The sequence below is a fragment of the Rattus norvegicus genome, chromosome 7 (assembly GCF_021556685.1).
Source record: "Rattus norvegicus strain SHRSP/BbbUtx chromosome 7, alternate assembly SHRSP_T2T, whole genome shotgun sequence".
Classification (NCBI taxonomy): Eukaryota; Metazoa; Chordata; class Mammalia; order Rodentia; family Muridae; genus Rattus; species Rattus norvegicus.
Genome location: NC_141540.1, coordinates 121,176,333 through 121,194,842, shown reverse-complemented (window position 1 = coordinate 121,194,842; position 18,510 = coordinate 121,176,333). Strand labels below are relative to the sequence as shown.

Sequence of the window (18,510 nt, the reverse complement as noted above, 5' to 3'; positions counted from 1 at the left end):
AGCAGTTTCATTCAGCCTTTCTATCTTAAGAGCTCTCAAGAGCAATACAGTCAGTTGTATCACACTAGGCCTGCTTCAAAACGCCGTTGTTTCGTTGCTGTGTGGGACCGAAGGGACTAGCACTGTGTGATTCCGTTCTAGAGGTGACGGGAAACACAATGCCTTCATTTTTCTTCCTCATCAAATTTGGCTGCTGCAGACCGCCGTAGATTCATTACATTCAAAAGCGTTTCGCTAAGTTTGAACCCAACCACCCTCCGTACAAACGCTATTTGTCAATCCCGAGGGGGCGGGGAAACGTGTGTAAAATGATGTTCCATTCGTGCCCTTCGACCCGACGTCCACTGCGGCAGCACGTTCGCACGCTGAGAAGGCGGAGCCATCGAGTGGCTTTATATAGCCTGCACCAGCGCCTGCTCGATCTCTATCGGCGGCGTGTGGCGGCGAGATGGTATGTACGACTGTGATGCTTTCCTCTATAGTCTTCCGCTGGCCTGACTGTATCGGCCTACCATCGGCGCCATCCCGGCCTCACCAATACTGAGAGGTTATTCTAGGGAGTCAGTGGACGGGCCGCGACCATCCCTATATCCAGGGTCCTAAATGGGTTTATAGAAAACGTGTGGGACCGACTTGGGCCTCTGGGACAGCCATTTGATTGAGCGCAATCCTAAGGGACTCTAGTAGAACTGGCTATTTTGTGGCCTATTCGAGGTTTGGGCCCATGGTTAGCCTGGTAGGGATGGCCGTGGGCTTTTCAGGAATGCATTGACTAAACCTGAGACGTTTTGCAACTTTGGTCGAATCCACCTTGGAATGTGGTTCCAAGAAAGGAAGGATCTCTGGAGTTCCCAGAAGCCACAAATGATGAATCCTTTGACGGGCGGGCAGAATCTCTGTGCTGATTGTCATGTTCTGATCTGGCTTTGGGAGTTCTAGAGGCCTACTTGTAATAGGCTGTGCCTTTGTCGGCCATGTTGCCATTTAGTGGTGACTCCTGAAAATTCACCCAAAGGTAACTTGTTTAGGAGATTTTAGTATCGTCACTTAGTTGTTCGTTGAAACTCTAGAACTAAAGCATTTAGTATTGTTGCAGTCTATCTTAGGACAAAAGTGGAGTCCTCTTTTGCTTAATGGTAAGAGATGGGAAAGTCTTCTCACAGCATTGTTAGTGATTCTCCCGTTTTACCTCAGTCTCACAGGAAATTCTCAGCTCCTAGGCATGGGTCCTTGGGCTTCTTGCCTCGGAAGCGCAGCAGCCGGCATCGTGGAAAAGTGAAGAGCTTCCCTAAGGATGACCCTTCCAAGCCTGTTCACCTCACAGCCTTCCTAGGGTACAAGGCTGGCATGACCCACATTGTCCGGGAAGTTGACCGGCCAGGATCTAGTATGTACAAAACTTGTCCAACTTGGGGTTGTGTGTAATTATGCCTGTAGTTACAGTAAATTTGCAAAGAACAGTAGGTGACCTCCATCCGATGGTGCTTTGTGCTAATCTGGAACAAAGGCTCATTTACCTAGGAATCAAACCCAGGTCCTATTAAAGGATAGACAATATTAGACTCAAGAGATCCCTTGAGGGGCTGGGGATTTAGCTCAGTGGTAGAGCGCTTACCTAGGAAGCGCAAGGCCCTGGGTTCGGTCCCCAGCTCCGAAAAAAAGAACCAAAAAAAAAGATCCCTTGAGCTTTGATTTTTGCCTACTTGCAACTTTTTCTAGATAGTTAGCAACTGTATGTTTGACAAGTTATGAAGAGACCTGAACTAAGGCCTGTGACGAAGCTGCGCTTTGAGACAGTCTGAAATGAAAACACATGGCCTTTTGCTGCTATTACAGCGCTGGTAGTCAGCACCTGGCGTACTGCCTGCTTTAGATTAGCTGCATTCCTGATGTGTCTTGGGCTCAACTGTTAGAAGCTTCCACTTGGTGGAGAGTCCGGATGAGAAGAGCAGTCGTGGAAGGTCCAGTATTAATGGTGCAGAGGCAGAAGGCCCTTCAAAGTAGACACAAAGTCCTCGGGTATTTGTGGCCTCACTGATGCCTATGTCTGTCTTTACAGAGGTGAATAAGAAAGAAGTTGTGGAGGCTGTGACCATTGTGGAAACCCCACCCATGGTGGTTGTGGGTATTGTGGGATATGTAGAAACCCCACGAGGCCTCCGGACCTTCAAGACTGTATTTGCTGAGCACATCAGCGATGAGTGTAAAAGGCGTTTCTATAAGAATTGGTAAGAAACTTGACTCAGCCCAAGGGCTGCCCCAGAATTAAGGGACACTGAGATGGGTCTTAAAGATTTTTATTTATTATATACAAGTACACTGTAGCTGTCTTCAGATACACCAGAAGAGGGCATCAGATCTCTTTACAGATGGTTGTGAGCCACCATGTGGTTGCTGGGAATTGAACTCAGGACCTCTGGAAGAGCAGTCGATGCTCTTAACCACTGAGCCATCTCTCCAGCCCCAGGGTTTTTTTAAGACCTTGGCTTTTTTTGAGCCAGAACCTGAGTGTTACCCTTGGGTGTTGGTTAGCTGAAGTGTTAGTGTAGCTTTGGATCTGAAAAATGGCAGGGCAGCTGGGAAACAGACACATCATTTTGCATTTAGACCTTAGTATTAGATGCTGGCCTTTAAACCTTGTCTGTACTAAGTCCCCTGCCTCTGACCTGGGTCCCTGTTTCCCAGTACTGTGAGATGTTGCCCCTCTCACAAAGAAGTTCAGTACCCTGGAGCAAAAATTGTGTGTTGTGTATATTTGTGGCTTACATTAACCTGTGAACCTCTGCTCAGCTCCGCTCGGCTCTGCCCGATGAGCTTCATCCAGGCTCCGCTTGCCGGTGGAAAAGGCTCCTTAGAAGCCGGCAAAGAGCCCCATCCCCAAATGGTGCCAGTCTGCCTTCCTCTCGCCCACCGAAAGGGTGATGAAGGCCTGCACCAGGCCCCTTCCCCAACTGTGCTCTGCTCCTGAAGGCACAAATCTAAGAAGAAGGCTTTTACCAAGTACTGTAAGAAATGGCAAGATGACACAGGCAAGAAGCAGCTGGAGAAGGACTTCAACAGCATGAAGAAGTACTGCCAGGTCATCCGCATAATTGCTCACACTCAGGTAAGCATTTTGTGGTCTGAGGATTAGATACTACTGTTAATCTAGACCAGCAGAGGGCGCTGTGGCACCATAATAGGCTTGATTCCAGGTAGTTTAATGCATGTCTGACCAGAAATGATGGTGTGAGCTTGGGCCATGTATTTTCTAAACACTGCTGGTTAGGAACTGTTTAGTAGCTCATCCTGACAGTCTGCCAACCACTGGCAAAAGGCTTTTGGCTTTGAGCTTCCAGGTGAAAGCTTTCTACTGACATCAACCTGATCTAAGCTACATCTGCTTCTTTTAGATGCGCCTGCTTCCTCTGCGCCAGAAGAAGGCACACTTGATGGAGATCCAGGTGAATGGGGGCACTGTAGCTGAGAAGCTAGACTGGGCCCGAGAGAGGCTGGAGCAGCAGGTCCCTGTGAACCAGGTGTTTGGGCAAGATGAGATGATTGACGTCATTGGCGTGACAAAGGGCAAAGGCTACAAAGGTGAGCTTTGCTGTAGTTTCTGTGGGTGATAGTGTGAGCAAGCCCATGGAATGTGCTGGGCCTGTAGAAGCATTCCCTCTGCCTGCCTTCTGAGAACAGTCCCTGGTCAGCGTGGCCAGCTTTTAGGGAGTGAACTTAATGCCCTTCTGAAGAGAGATGACATTTAGAGGACCCAAAGCCAGGTGGCCAAATATGGTTAATTAAAACTGCCTCAATCTAATAAATACATGGCAACTTGGTCACAGTTCATGTATATAGCAATACATATTGCCATAGGTACTGCAAATGTAGATATTTAGGGAGACACCCGTCTGATTTTACTTAAAATAGGACAGAAGTGTGGAATTGGTATTGAATTGATAGGCATGTTTACCCGTTGTTGGTAATTGAGTGTAATCAATAACCTAATCACAAATATTCTAACTCATAGAAAAGACAGGACTGCCCAGCTGCCTTATGATAGAGTTAACATATATTTTCCAGGGGTGACCAGTCGTTGGCATACAAAGAAGCTGCCCCGAAAGACCCACAGAGGTCTGCGCAAAGTTGCTTGTATTGGAGCTTGGCATCCTGCCCGTGTAGCCTTCTCTGTGGCTCGAGCTGGGCAGAAAGGCTACCATCACCGAACAGAGATCAACAAGAAGGTAAGGCTAACTGGGATCCTGCATGTCTCTCAGATAGATCCATGAAACGGTCTTTGGAACCATAGATCTAGGGCACTGCCTACCTTTAATTTTTGAGCAGCTTTCATGTGTTTTGAGATAATGGCAGCATAGGACAAGTTGTCAGCCCTGTACCTGCCTGGAAGATTATCAGGATTGCCAGGGCACGAGTTGCTACCATACCTACTACATTGAGTTTGTCTCGTGTTTTTTTTTTTTTTTTTTAGATTTACTCATTTATTATATATAAGTACATTGTAGCTGTCCTCAGATACACCAGAAGAGGGCATCGGATCTTCTTACAGATGGTTGTGAGCCACCATGTGGTTGCTGGGAATTGAACTCAGGACCTCTGGAAGAGCAGTCCGGTGCTCTTAACCGCTGAGCCATCTCTCCAGCCCTTGTCTCGTGTTTTTTTTTCGGATCTGAGGACTGAATCCAGGGGATTTACCACTGAGCTTCCAGGAGACCCAACCCCGTCTCCTGTGGTTTAAGACAGAGCAGCCTCTTAACCTGTGTCCCCAGGTGTTGGGACTACATGCCTGTCATTCAACAATTGTTTCTACTAGTTGCCAGCATTTCGGTGCTTCTGCTGGTTCTTAGGACAGCCTTTTCAATTGTTATCTGTTCATACAGATTTACAAGATTGGTCAAGGCTACCTCATCAAGGATGGTAAGCTGATCAAGAACAATGCATCTACTGACTACGACCTGTCTGACAAGAGCATCAACCCACTGGTGAGTGCTGGCAGCTGACCCCTGGGATCAATGCTTGCCACCCATGCTCCTGCACAGTAACTAGCTGTGCTTGAGTTTTAGGTGAAAAAGATGTTCAGGTTAGCTGTTCTGTGATGAGACTCTGGAATGTGCGCTGGGCACAGCGCCCGAGTGAGACTGAGGAACCATTCCCTGTTGCCTTCCTTCTGAGAACAGCACTATTGGTCCTGGTGGCTCTGTGATATGGCTAACTGGCCTTGCTGACCAATACCTTCTTTCTGTGATTCTCTAGGGTGGCTTTGTCCATTATGGTGAGGTGACCAATGACTTCATCATGCTCAAAGGCTGTGTGGTGGGAACCAAGAAGCGAGTGCTTACTCTCCGGAAGGTAAGACTGATCTTGGGCTCTGGGGAGGTGGGGGGGCTAAGCTGGGGAATTGTGGAGCTGGCGCTAGGTGTCAGGGTGTTGTCAGTCACTGACTTTCATTTTGGCCCACAGTCCTTGCTGGTCCAGACCAAGCGTCGGGCTCTTGAGAAGATTGACCTGAAGTTCATTGACACCACCTCCAAATTCGGGCATGGTCGCTTCCAGACCATGGAGGAAAAGAAAGCATTCATGGTAAGGACCTCCCCAGGCCCTGGGGCACGGGGCACCTGGCACCTAGCTGCCTGGTGTTGTCTGGGCTGCTGGCCTCCTTTGCAGGAATAATGAAGCTTTGCTATTTCTCCTCCACAGGGACCGCTCAAGAAAGATCGCATTGCCAAGGAGGAAGGTGCCTGATGCCAGGAGTACTTTGTGCAGCTGGTGGGGTCTCATCAATAAAATATTTTCAATTAACATTGGTTTCTCTCTTCCTTGAGCAATGGCCAGCATGGCCTAGTTTCTTGTTCTTGGTTTGAAACAGTTTTTTAATGCAAACTTACCTGTATCACGTCTTCTGTATCCAGCACTGTACAGAACTTGGCTAACACTAACTAGCCAAACTCTACTGTTCCTTAGGTGGTATTGGTAAGGCCCTAGGCCTGATAAAAAATTAGTATACAAAGGGTTTGATATATATACACACACATATACATACATATATATACATATATATATTTCAAAGATGTTTAGGTTGCTATGGACTACCACATTATGATGCAGCATTGTCTTCATTGTTCTGAAGCTGCCCCTTAGCTTCCGGACTCCATAGTGCAGCCTTACATGGGAAGAGGCTTCTTGGGTCCATGCCGAAGTAGTGATTTAGACGGCTTTACACCTGGGGTGGGTGTGGAACATGATTAAAACCCAGCTCAGCTGTGAGGCCAGCTTCCTGGGATCTCAAGCAAGCTCTCCCCTTGTTTGGGTTCTTAGGAACCTACTAGGCCTGAAGGAGGCGCCCTTTTGTCCGCTAATCCCAGTAGTATGGCTCTCAATGGCCTCATCTCTAGGTATGTGGCCAGTATGATCAGGACAGACCTCCAGATTTAGGGGCACAAGTATAGAAAAGGTAACGTGTACTTAGAAAGTCCTTTGGAGGGGGTTGGGGATTTGGCTCAGTGGTAGAGCACTTGCCTAGCAAGCGCAAGGGCTGGGTTCGGTCCCCAGCTCCGGAAAAAAGTCCTTTGGAGGAGACTGGGGAGATGGCTAAAAGGTTAAGAGCACTGACTGCTCTTCCAGAGGTCCTGAGTGTAATTCCCAGCAACCACATGGTAGCTCACAACCATCTATGATGAGATCTGATGTCCTCTTGTGTGTCTGAGGATAGCTACAGTGTACTTATATAAGTCTAAAAAAAAAAAAGTCCTTTGGAGAGCGTGATCTTTTTCCGCAAGCTGACTACCCTATCAGTGGACTTGTTTCTGCTCTGCTACAGGTAAGGTTACCTTTTGAGACTGCAGCGTCTTCAAGTGCTAGAATTAAAATTTGTATATCCTGCATCTCAGGATGTGGGTATATATTTAGTAAAAGCACCATGTGCATGGCTGCAGAGACAAAGAATAGGTGATAACCTGGGGTTGTGAGCCACCATGTGGACATTAGGAACTAAACCATTACCCTCATTTTCAGTGTCAGAAGGCTGGCCCTAACCCAAGATTGCAGCCCCAAGATAATACCAGGCAAGGCCAGGTTAGTCTTTGGAAGGTGATGTTTGCTGTACACCAACACTGTGGCTGAAGTACTGGAGAAACAGACTTGAGGCAGTTTCTCCCTTTCTGTGGGGAAGCAGATTATAAATGCGGAAAAGACCAAATAACAGGTCCCTGGCTGACCAGTGATGGGGCCTGAGTAGAAGACATCAGGTGAAGCTCTGGTATTTCCTCAAGGAAATAGCAAGTGCAGAAGCTCTGTGGATTGAGCTCTTGGGACTGAGGGAGGAGAGCTGAAAAAGTCTGTCCTTCAAGTTACCTGCAGGTTCCCTTGGACAGAGCTTGGTGCACAGTTGGTGCTCAAATTTGTGAAGTACAACATCAGTACCGGGGTGGGAAACTCCAGCATTTCTTCAGGTCACTGGACTAGAGTGACTGGATCATGGCCTCTCCCCACCCTTCCCGGGGTAGGTCCTGGAGGGTGTGTCTCCTGTGCCTGTGGCTGGCTTGTTCCTTTCAGGCTTTCCTCTCACCAGAACCCGCAGACAGGCCTCTCACTGGAATCCTGTGCTGACAAAAGGAGTTTCATTCCAATCTTGAAAAACAAAAATACCTGCTGAGAATCTGCCACGAGTGTGAACAGGGGAGTGGCGGCGGAGTCGTCATTGCCTTAAAAGGCACAACAACCCGTGTCTTCAACCAGATCCTAGGACTGCCCAAGGAGGCAGCCTTGGCCAGCTAGCTGCCGCCTGGGCTCACCACAAAGTGCTATGACCTGGATCCTGGTGACAGTCTTAGGGCGGTGGATGGCTCCAGGCTGCCTCCTTCCCTAGTACTACAGAAAGTCATTCTGCCAGCTCTCAGCAAGCAATTACTTGTCTGAGGCTTTGTGGTTCCTCTACCCAACCTTACTTCTACTGAAGGCCTGCTTGCCTCTCTAACAAGGGCCCGGTCCTTGGTCCAGCTGCTGGCCAACTCCTAAGAGCTTCATAATTCCTTCTCCCTGTCTGGCTTGAGATTCACACCCTCAGAATCCTTACGGCCACTCCTTGAAATGGGTTCATTCCTACCCCACAGTGATAACACATGCAAATCTGGAAGAGGAGAAACAGTGTGCTTAAGGGTACACAGTGATCAGCTGTGGGGTGGGCACTGCTGTGACTGAGCCCAGGCACCATGAAGACCACTCTGCTAGGAGCAGCCAGCTGTAAAGCCTACCCGCTGGGGGATGGGGGAGACAGTTCGCCTGGTGAGCTGTGTATGACCCCTCTGGCCAGGCTTCTTCAGTCTCTACAGCTGTTGTTTCCAACTCATACACAGGCCTGCTTCAGTGCACATATGATCCTGACAGCCCATAGAAGGAATCTGAGGCAGAGAGAGGCTAACTGTTCCTTGGTGTAGGGAAGCTGGAGGCAGATGCTGCCCCAGGAAAGCACCTGATTACTGTGTCCACCGCCCACAACAAACAGAGCCACTAAGGCTCCATGAGGGAGAGAGGGGTGTGGTTCCCAGTAGCCGCTTGAATCTCTCTACCTTTCACCCTCCCTAAGATCATCCGTGGGCTACGTATGCTTCCTTCACAAATGGGGGTGATGGGGTACTCACCCCTGACAATAGGCATAGAGGAGTCAGATATGACAGTGGGTCCCTGAGTGGCTCCGGGTCACTGGCCTTCGTGTGATTATGGAGAAGAGGGGAGACTCCCTCTCCCCTCGTGAGTTCTGCTCAGCCCGGCAGAGTCAAAGGCTGAGGGAAGGGACTAAAGAGAGCTGAAGCAGTCACTTCCCCATCCCTGCAGCCACCACCCACTGGCCAGTTGGCTCCTCAAGCAGGCTGCCGGTCCAGCAGCACCCAGCCTGGGACATGACACAGGATACTAGGTGACAGTGGCTGACCTGTGCTTCTGCAGGTTTATCCTGTCATTCCACAGATGACAATCTAAGCAAAGGGGCCACAGTCCCCGCGTACACACCATATGCACCTTGACACCGTCACCACCCTCCTTTCTTCACACCAGACCTCACCATTAAGGCATGTTAAACAACCAAGTCAGTCATCCCTGGTAGACCTGGCCCTTCTGCTGGAGAGCTGCGGGTTCCCAGCTCACCTCTGACCTCAGTTTTGGGTCTTGCACTGGGGAATCCCAGCAGCCCAAGCCAATTGAAAATGGCAGAGTAGTTAGGTAGGTGGTGTTCATTTTGTTTGTCTGGTCTTTTTGTTTTGTTTTTTGTTTGTTTGTTTTGTTTTGTTTTGTCTTATTCTGAGACAGTGTTTCTCTGTCCTGGAACTCCTTCTGTAGACCAGACTGGTGTCTGCCTACTGAGTGCTGGGGTAGTAAGTGTTGTTTCTAGAAGTCAAGGTTCAAGACATAGAGCAGGAATTGGGAGGGAGTCAGACCCAGGCTTGGGAGAATCTCTTTCCTGTAAACATTTTGGTACTGTTTTCCTCTAAGGCAAGGCCCTCCTGGTTGAAAGGCCTTCCCTGGTTTACATTTTTCATGTCAACATTTACGAAGCACCTACTATGTGTTGGTTCATGGCATGCCCTTTAGCCCCATTCCAGCTCTCTAAATATTTGCTGGATGTCTGAACAGTCTTGTAAGCAGGTGACTTGGTTCTTCTGGTCTGTAGAAGCAAAGCAGTGAGAAGAACCAAGCTAATGCGCCTGGGGATAACGAACAGCTCTGCTCAGCCTTGCACCCCAAAGATCTTTATTTTCAGATGGGGTTACCCAGGCTGGCCTGGATCTCACAATGTAGACTAACCTTGAATCCTGGTCTTTCTAAGTCAGCTTCCCAAGTGCTAGGGAATCCCAGGCGCATAGTACTGTGCCCAGCTACAACCCAGACCTTTTGATTTGATTCATAAAACAAGAGGCAGGGGGTTGGGGATTTAGCTCAGTGGTAGAGCGCTTGCCTAGAAAGCACAAGGCCCTGGGTTCGGTCCCCAGCTCCGAAAAAAAGAAAAAAGAAAAAAAAAAAAAAACAAAAAACAAGAGGCAGTCTTAGGGGCTGGAGAGATGGCTCAGTGGTTAAGAGCACTGACTGCTCTTCCAGAGGTCCTGAGTTCAATTCCCAGCAACCACATGGTGGCTCACAACCATCTGTAATGGGATCTGATGCCCTCTTCTGGTGTGTCTGAAGACAGCTACAGTGTACTCATATACATAAAATAAATAATTATTAAAAAAAAAAAAGAGTCAGTCATAGGCAGGGCCCAGGCACTCCACTTGGCAAACTAATTCGATGGAATGAGTACTGTGCAGTCAGGAAGCTCTGACACAGAATGGCCTTTCCGTCTTCAATGGACACTGTACACTGGTCACAGCAGCCTGAAGCTACATTAGTGACTTCTACAGCTTATACCTGCTGCTTGTCCTGTTCCATGGCCTGTTCACCAGTAGAATGGACTGTGTTAGAGCAGTTTATGCAGGCACATAATAGGTATGGTCAAATAATGTGCCTACTGTGTGTTTAAGTTCATCAGCTTGGATAAGCTAGGGTTTTGTCGTTGTTATTGTGTTGTTGCTGGGTTTTGTTTGCTTGAGATAGTCATATAGTCCAAGCTAGCCTTGAACCCCTTATGTAGTTAAGGAAGACCTATAACTTTTTTTTAAGGATTTATTATTTATTTATTTATTTTTTGGTTCTTTTTTTCGGAGCTGGGGACCGAACCCAGGGCCTTGCGCTTCCTAGGCAAGCGCTCTACCACTGAGCTAAATCCCCAACCCTTATTTATTTATCATATATAAGTACACTGTCGCTGTCTTCAGACACACCAGAAGAGGGCACTGGATCCCATTACAGGTGGCTGTGACTCACCATGTGGATGCTGGGAATTGAACTCTGGACCTCTGGAAGAGCAGTCAGTGCTCTTCACCACTAGAGCTTCTGATCCTCTTCCACAAGCAGAGAACCAAGTACTGCGAGTTGTTCTCTGATCTCCATCTGTGCATTGTGGCATACCTCAAACATGCACGCGCGCGCATGTGCACACACACACACACACTTAATAATAATAGTAATAATAAGCAGAAAGCCAGGTGTGGGAACCAGTCACCTCCTCCCCGCCCAGATCCAGACTCTACATCTCAGTCTACACAGAGCCTTCTTCCCAAACCAGGATGAGCTGGGTGATGAGAAAACCCCGGCCTGGTAGGCCACACTTGGCTCATGTCTCACGCTGTCCCATTTACTTTTCATTTCTGGGGAGGCAGATGCTAAGGGAACCCCGATCCCAGAGCAGAGACCTAGGCCCGAGTGAGGGCAGTTTTTCCTAGGCTCATGCACTAGGGGAGGGAAGCAAGTAACCCACACCCTACAGTTTGGCACAGGCTGTTCCCTTGCATGCATGTTCACCCTCTTCCACACTGGCAAAGGGGCTCACTCTGATGACCCCTTGGTGGCCCTTCCTCCTGAAGCCTGCTTGAATGCTCACTGCTCCAGGGTCACCAGTGGGCTTTTGTTCTCTGGGTCCCTTCACCTTGTGTGATGTCTGTCTTTGTGCCACCACACTTGCTGCTGTTGGCTCTGGGTCCCAGCCACATGCCACCTCCTGGAGTTAGGGCCTATTGTTCTTGTACCCCCACCCAAAAAAAAAATCCTCTGAGGGGCTGGGGATTTAGCTCAGCGGTAGAGCGCTTGCCTAGCGAGCACAAGGCCCTGGGTTCGGTCCCCAGCTCTGAAAAAAGGAAAAAAGAAAAAAAAAATCCTCTGAAAGATCTGTGGACTGAGGCATGTATAAGGTAGCTGAGGTGATGTTGTCCCCGCCCTAAGCTATGGCAAGCTGACTGCGCCTCAGGGCCTTTGTGCAAAGAAGAGGCACTCTAGGCTGCTCCCTGCTACCCCTTCTCTCCCACTGCTAGCGCCTGCTTCTTTCTTCTCATTGCTCTCCTATGAGGCAGGGCCCTCTGTTTTGGTCACCATCCTCCAAGCTTCGAAGAGACAGACTTGGGAGTGGAAAAAGAAGCTGTTGGGAGTGCGTGAGAGAAGGGGAAAGCGCCCAGCCACAGTGACTTCCTCAAAGCAAAATTAGGAAAAGATGAACTGAAAATGGCTTGGGCTGCAGAGTGTTCTCCAAAGCCATCCTGCGGTGAGGGGTTGGGGGTTGGGGACGATGGTTGTGTCTCAGGAAGACAGGCCCATCCTGTCTCAGTGTGTCTGTGTGACTGGGGTCAGTGGGGGCGTTGCCTCCGAGATAATGGGCTTCTGGACCTCGGAGGAGAGGGTTAGGTTGTCATCTCTAGCTTAGATGCCCTGTGACTCCCAGGGCTGTGGGGTTTGTTTCCTCTGTCCTCCCTTCCCCTAAAAGGCCCCATTCCCACCTCAGGTACCTACTGTGTGATCTTGAGCAAGTGACTGAACCCCTGGAACTGGGTCTCAGGCCCAATCTAAGACCTGTCAGGCGGAGTTCCAGATGGCTCCGGGCACACAACCCTGCCCCCAGGGAAAGCAGAAGTGTGCTGTATACTGAGCCAAGGGCTTGAGAGAGACACCAGGTAAGACTCCAGAAGGGAGTTCCACAGGGAGAACTCCAACTGGTCAGTGGAAGAGGAGAGAGGGAACTAGGGAGAGACAGCAAGCCTCCAGGCTCATGGGACTTAGGCATGAGCAGCCACAGGAGGGAGCTTAGACCTCATCCTGTGGTAGCAGGGAGTCATGGGAGGAGTGTCAAAGGTGTAAGGTGCAAAGGGACCCGACCCAGGGGAGGATGAGGCATGAGGGCTTCCTAGAGGAGAGGATCTGAAAGTGAGCCTTCAAAGGAACAATATGAGAATGGTGGGTTGGGTATTGTGGCACACTTCCGTTGCCATACTTGGAAAGTGGTAGCAAGAGATCACATCAACATCATAAGGAGTTCAAGTCCAGCCTGGGCTACATGAGATCCTGCCTCAAAATAAAGAGAGACGACATATAATTAACCAAACAAAGGAAAAACAACCTCTAAGCAAAGACAAATCGTGAAGAGCAGAAGCACGCTGGCACACTTTGGGCAAACTGCTGCCCCCTCTGGTTTTAATTCCCACCTGCCTTGCCAGGGGCTCTCCTGACCTGTTTCTGGTTTTGTTTTGTTTTTTTGTTTTTTTTTTTTGTTTGTTTGGTTTTTTTTTTTTTTTCTTTTCTTTTTTTCGGAGCTGGGGACCGAACCCAGGGCCTTGTGCTTGCTAGGCAAGCACTCTACCACTGAGCCAAATCCCCAACCCCTGTTTGTTTGTTTTTTAATAAGTTCTTTTCTATCAGAAAAAGATTTATTGTCCTTTTATGGGGGGGTGCTTTGTTTCTTTCTTTCTTTTTTTTTTTTAAGATTTATTTAATTTATTTATATGAGTACATTGTAGCTGTTTTTAGACGCACCAGAAGAGGGCATCAGATCCCATTACAGATGGTTGTGAGCCACCATGTGGTTGCTGGGAATTGAACTCAGGACCTCTGGAAGAGTAGTCGGGTGCTCTTAACCACTGAGCCATCTCTCCAGCCCTTCTTTCTTTCTTTCTTTCTTTTTTTTGTTTCTTTTCTTTTCTTTTTCTTTCCTTTCCACTCTGGCTGTACTAGAATTTGTTCTGTAGACCAGGCTGGCCTTGAACCAGAGATTTACCTGCCTCTACCTCCCAAGGTCTGGGATTAAAGGCTGCACTACCATTGCTCAGCAATTTTTCTCTTTCTTATTTCTATGGATGTGGGTGTTTTGACTTTATGTATGTCTGTTACCACAGACAGGCCTGGTTTCTGAAGAAACCAGAAGAAGAAATTGGGTCCCCTTGAACCAGGGTTACAGATGATTACAAGCCTTCGTGCGGGTGCTGGGAATTAACCCCATGCCCTATCTGCCCTATGGAAGAGCAGCCAGTGCTCATAGCCATTGAGCCATCTCTCCAGCCCTTCTCACAGTTTGAATGCTGGGTACTCAGGGATAGAGATAACTGGAGTCTTCCAGAGGGTGAGTCAGATTCTGAATTTAGCCAGAGACCCTGCCTTCCTGCCTGTCTCAGTTTTCCCTCTGCATCAGCCTAGGGTGAGGCGGGGAGGATAATAATGGTGGATTGTCAGAAACCATCTAGCCTCGGGGGCCAGATGCCAGGGACTGTTATCCATTCCTAGGAGGGTGGGCCTTTCCTGCCAGGGGAAAATTCCAGGGGAAAGATCCCGCCACCCCCAGTGACCACACACCCTCCGCCAACACTTTGGCATCTGCTCCATCTGCTCTTTCCTTCTCTCCTGGCCTCTCAGGTAAGGAGAGGCCTCCAGCAGCCTGGATTTGCTCACGAATGCCCTGTCTCTTTCCTGTCCTGTCCTGTTTGCAGCCCGGGCTCAAGGTACTAGCCTGATGTTCCCAACCAGCACATGTCCTGTCTTGCTGCAGCACACCAGTCTGCATGGCTGGAAGGGTCAGGGGGCTCCTGTCTGGAGCACAGGAGATTACGATTGGGGGTGGAGGGGTTCAGCTTCTAAGGGCCTTGCATTCCAAATCCCAGCCCCCAGATTTCTGTTACTCTAATCCTTGTCTGGGTTTTAGACTTGACCTTAGCTGGAAGGTCAGGAAAGGAGCAAACCAAGCTTCAGAGAATATCTGAATCTCGAAATTCTCAGAGATAGAATGGAAAATGGTCCAGCAGTCAATGGTCCTTCCTGGAATGTTCTGGTTGGGAAAACTTGTTGGCTCAGTGGTTAATAGCACTGGTTGCTCTTCCATAGGACCCTGGTTCAATTCCTAGCGCTCAGATGGCAGCTCACATCAGTCTGTGACTCCAGTTCCAGGGGATCTGATGCCTTCTGGATTCTGCAGGCACTGTATACACACACTGCACACACACAGACACACACACAGACACACACAGACACACACAGACACACAGACACACACACACACATATATATAGGCAAAACACCCATACACATAAAATATAAATAAATTAATTAAAAAAATTTCTGCCAAGGCCACACTGCAAGTGTGGGCAGGATGATGGTATCTGTGACGGTGGCAAGCCAGGTACACTTGTGCGGGCATTGGTGATAGCTTGGGTGCTGACAGCTGGGCAGGAGCTGTTGTCTGAACCTATCACACCTGGACCAGACCCAGGAAGGGGAATAAAAGGGACAAGGGTGTGGCCCGGAGACAAGTTCTTTTCCTTGGGATCATCCTGTTCTTCCTCCTCTTTCTCCTTCCTCCCTTCTGTCCTCTCCCTCTTCCCCCCTCCCTCGCCCTCTCTCCTCCCTCTCTTTCTTTTTTCCTTCTTCTTTTTTTTCTTCCAGAGCTGAGGACCGAACCCAGGGCCTTGCGCTTGCAAAACAAGCGCTCTTCCACTGAGCTAAATCCCCAACCCTTCTTCTCTTTCTTTTTAAGTTTATTTTTATTATATGAGTGTTGGCCTACTTGTGTATATGAATGTGCAGTTTGTACATGCCTGGTGCCTGAGGAGGCCAGAAGCAGACATCAGATATCCTGGGACTGAAGTTACAGATGGTTGTGGGTTACTATGTGGATGCTGGGAACCAAACCTGGGTCTTCTGGGAAAACAGCCATTGCTCTTAACCCTTGAGCCATCATCTCTTGAACCCCTTTCTCTCCATTTATATATTTATTTATTTATTTATTTATTTATTTATTTATTTATTTTTGTTTTGTTCTGAGATAGAATCTCACTGTGCAGTCCTGACTGTCCTGAAACTTGATCTGTAAACCAGACTGGCCTTCAGTTAACAGAGACCCTTCCAAGTGCTGCTTCTGTGCCTGGACCCTTCTTGCCACTGCATGTAGAATGGCTGAGCGTGTCTAGAGCCCTCTTGTAGACATCTCTGAATTACTGGGGTCCTGGGCACAGCTAGGGGGTAGGTTAGCCTTGTCCCATTGAGGGCAAGAGCAACCAGAACTTTCTGGGCCCAGCCAGGAGTTTTCCTATGGCTGTCATATTAATTAACCTTTTGGGGGTTGCCCTTTCCCTGGTCGTTGGTGTATGGTTACAGACTGATGCCATCTTGCCTGCCTCTTGCTGGGGTTGTAATTTCCTCCCCCTGCTGCATCCCACACTTGCCTGTCTTCTTTGCTCCGTACAATGTCCCAAGCGTCCCCCTGCTCCAGGGGTGCTCCCATCCCTTTTGGCCCCACTTGGCGGCTCTGCACAGGGCCGTGGGAGCTGGAATTTGGAAGAGTTCCTGGCATATGCTTACTGTTGTATCCTGCCAGCCTGCCGGGGCGCCTCCTCTGACTCCCGGGCCAGGAATTCCTCTTGATTGCTCACCACAAACCCTGGGGCAAGAGGTTGCTGCGAGAAGGGCTAGGCAGAGGCTAGAAGTGGGGATCGAAGGAGGGAAAAGAGAAGCTATGTCCTGGAGATACTTGGCAGGTGGGTTGGAGAGAGACAGTTTCTGACTTTGTCCTTCCCTCCTAGGTCGCCATTAAAGGTCTTCCATGGGCACAAATGACCACAGCTTGAGTGTTCTGTACTCTCCTATGGAAGCCATGATTTACCCATCCTACACTTTATTGAACGTCTACATTCCAGGCCTGCAATGAATGCTGGGATATAGACCGACAGAAAGAAACCTTGTCCACACGGGGTCGCTTCCCACGGCAAGGACACCCTGTGTTGGGGAGACGTGAGGCGAAAAGCACTTAATAGGACGATATAGCCAGTGGGTACTGGAGAGGGCAGAGCTTGCATCATGGGGGAGGTGGGACCAGAGGGTCTCCCAGAGAAGGCGCCTTGTCTAGAAAATGAATGGTGAGGGTTAGGAAGGAGACACAGTGTCCGGACCAGTCCCAAAGAAGGCACACATGAAGGCAGAGACCTGAGGGTGGGAAGGTTCCGCTGGGCAGGATTCAACGGTTAGGTTTTTTTTAATTTTTTTTTTATTTTACGTGTTATTGGTAATTTTCCTGCGTGTATGTCTGTGCCTCCAGTGCATGGTGGTGCCAGTGAAGGCCAGAAGAGGGCGCTAGTTCCCCTAGAACTGGAGTTGCAGATGCCTGGGAACCAAGAAGAAGGCAGTGGGTGTTAACTGTTGAGCCATCTTTCCAGCTTCTCTTCTACTTATTATTATTGTTATTATTATTATTATTATTATTATTATTATTATTATTATTATTATTATATTTTTATTTACTATGTATAGTGTTTTGCCTATATGTATACATGTACACCAGAAGAGGGCACCAGATCTCATTACAGGTGGTTATGAGTATATGGTTGCTGGGGATTGAACTCATGATCTCTGGGAGAGCAGCCAGTGCTCTTAACCTCTGAGCCATCTCTCCAGCCCACCAGCCTCTCTTTTAAGTTTAGAAAGACTTATGGGATATTGATGGAGGATGGACTGAAGAAGGTTGAGAGGGGAACAGGGTGCAGATTACAAAGAATGAAGGATGGGCCCAAGGGACATAGGTGGCTACTCTGTAGGTCTCTAGAGAGAGAGCCCTGCTCTTAGCTTTGATGTGGCATAGCGTGCTGGCTAAATGTCTGATCCATGGTGGGAGGGAGGCAGTGTTGCAGCATTTGCCGCTTGCTGTGGGGTAAACATAGCACTCTCGCTCAGTGTGCTTTCCCACACCTGTAAACCCAGCACACAGGGGCTGGGGATTTAGCTCAGTGGTAGAGCGCTTACCTAGGAAGCACAAGGCCCTGGGTTCGGTCCCCAGCTCCGAAAAAAAAGAACAAAAAAAAAAAAAAAACCCAGCACACAGGAAGTGGATGCAAGAAGAGCAGGAGTTCAAGGCCAGTTCTGGATTACATGAGACCCAGTGACACAGTTGTTGGGGGGAATCTAAAATAGGCCAAACATCATGGTGGCATACACTTTTAATTCCAGCACTTGGGCGGCAGAGGCAGGAGGATCTCTGAGGCTTCTCTGGTCTACACAGCAAACAGAACCAGCTAAGGCTACATAATGAGACCTTGTCTTAAAAAGAAAAAGCAGGGGTTGGGGATTTAGCTCAGTGGTAGAGCGCTTGCCTAGCAAGCGCGAGGCCCTTGGTTCGGTCCCCAACTCCGAAAAAAAGAAAAGAAAAGAAAAAGCCTAAACTTAGCTAGGTGGGGAGATGTGCACCTTTATAGCAAGTTTCAGGCCAACCAGGGCTACACCAGAGAAACCCTGTCTTGAAAAAGCAATTCCATCAATCAAACAAACAAAAACCAACCTGAAGTTTGGTTTGAAAAGTGTATTGTGATAACGCTCGCCAGTGACAGAACATCTGGAGAGGTGAGTGAGGGTCTGAAGTGATTTTATTTTATTTTGTTTTTTTTTTTTTGGATTCTTTTTTTCGGAGCTGGGGACCGAACCCAGGGCCTTGTGCTTCCTAGGTAAGCGCTCTACCACTGAGCTAAATCCCCAGCCCCTTATTTTGTTTTAGGAAAGATTTTTGTTCTTGTTTTTGGTATTTTATGTGTTTGGGTGTATTGTTGTTGGTCTACCACATGCATGCAGTGGCCAAGGAGGCCAGAGGGGGGCGGCCGACCCTCAGGAACTGGAGTTACAGCCGAGTGTTTGTTA

The 18,510-nt window shown here is 48.7% G+C and overlaps 1 protein-coding gene, 1 long non-coding RNA gene and 3 other non-coding genes across 5 annotated transcripts; all 5 read left to right on the top strand.

The window, feature by feature from the left end:
* The first annotated feature begins 421 nt into the window (after positions 1–421).
* Positions 422–5,798, top strand: Rpl3 (ribosomal protein L3). The gene is given in 10 exon segments (NM_198753.3): positions 422–451; positions 1,195–1,387; positions 2,060–2,228; positions 2,971–3,106; positions 3,393–3,579; positions 4,063–4,223; positions 4,878–4,979; positions 5,251–5,346; positions 5,458–5,577; positions 5,695–5,798. Coding segments are annotated over 10 exon segments (1,212 nt in total). The 5' UTR covers positions 422–448; the 3' UTR covers positions 5,740–5,798.
* Positions 860–923, top strand: Snord43 (small nucleolar RNA, C/D box 43). The gene has a single exon (XR_015626222.1). It is a non-coding gene; the product is annotated as a small nucleolar RNA SNORD43 (small nucleolar RNA).
* On the top strand, positions 2,916–2,970 carry LOC120094021 (small nucleolar RNA U82P). The gene has a single exon (XR_015626233.1). It is a non-coding gene; the product is annotated as a small nucleolar RNA U82P (small nucleolar RNA).
* Snord83b (small nucleolar RNA, C/D box 83B) lies at positions 5,082–5,175 on the top strand. Its single transcript, XR_015626234.1, has one exon. It is a non-coding gene; the product is annotated as a small nucleolar RNA U83B (small nucleolar RNA).
* Positions 5,799–6,138: 340 nt separating the features above from the next.
* LOC148004884 (uncharacterized) lies at positions 6,139–16,454 on the top strand. Its single transcript, XR_015625783.1, has 3 exons — positions 6,139–6,448; positions 12,356–12,524; positions 16,413–16,454. It is a non-coding gene; the product is annotated as an uncharacterized LOC148004884 (long non-coding RNA).
* The last annotated feature ends 2,056 nt before the right edge of the window (positions 16,455–18,510 follow it).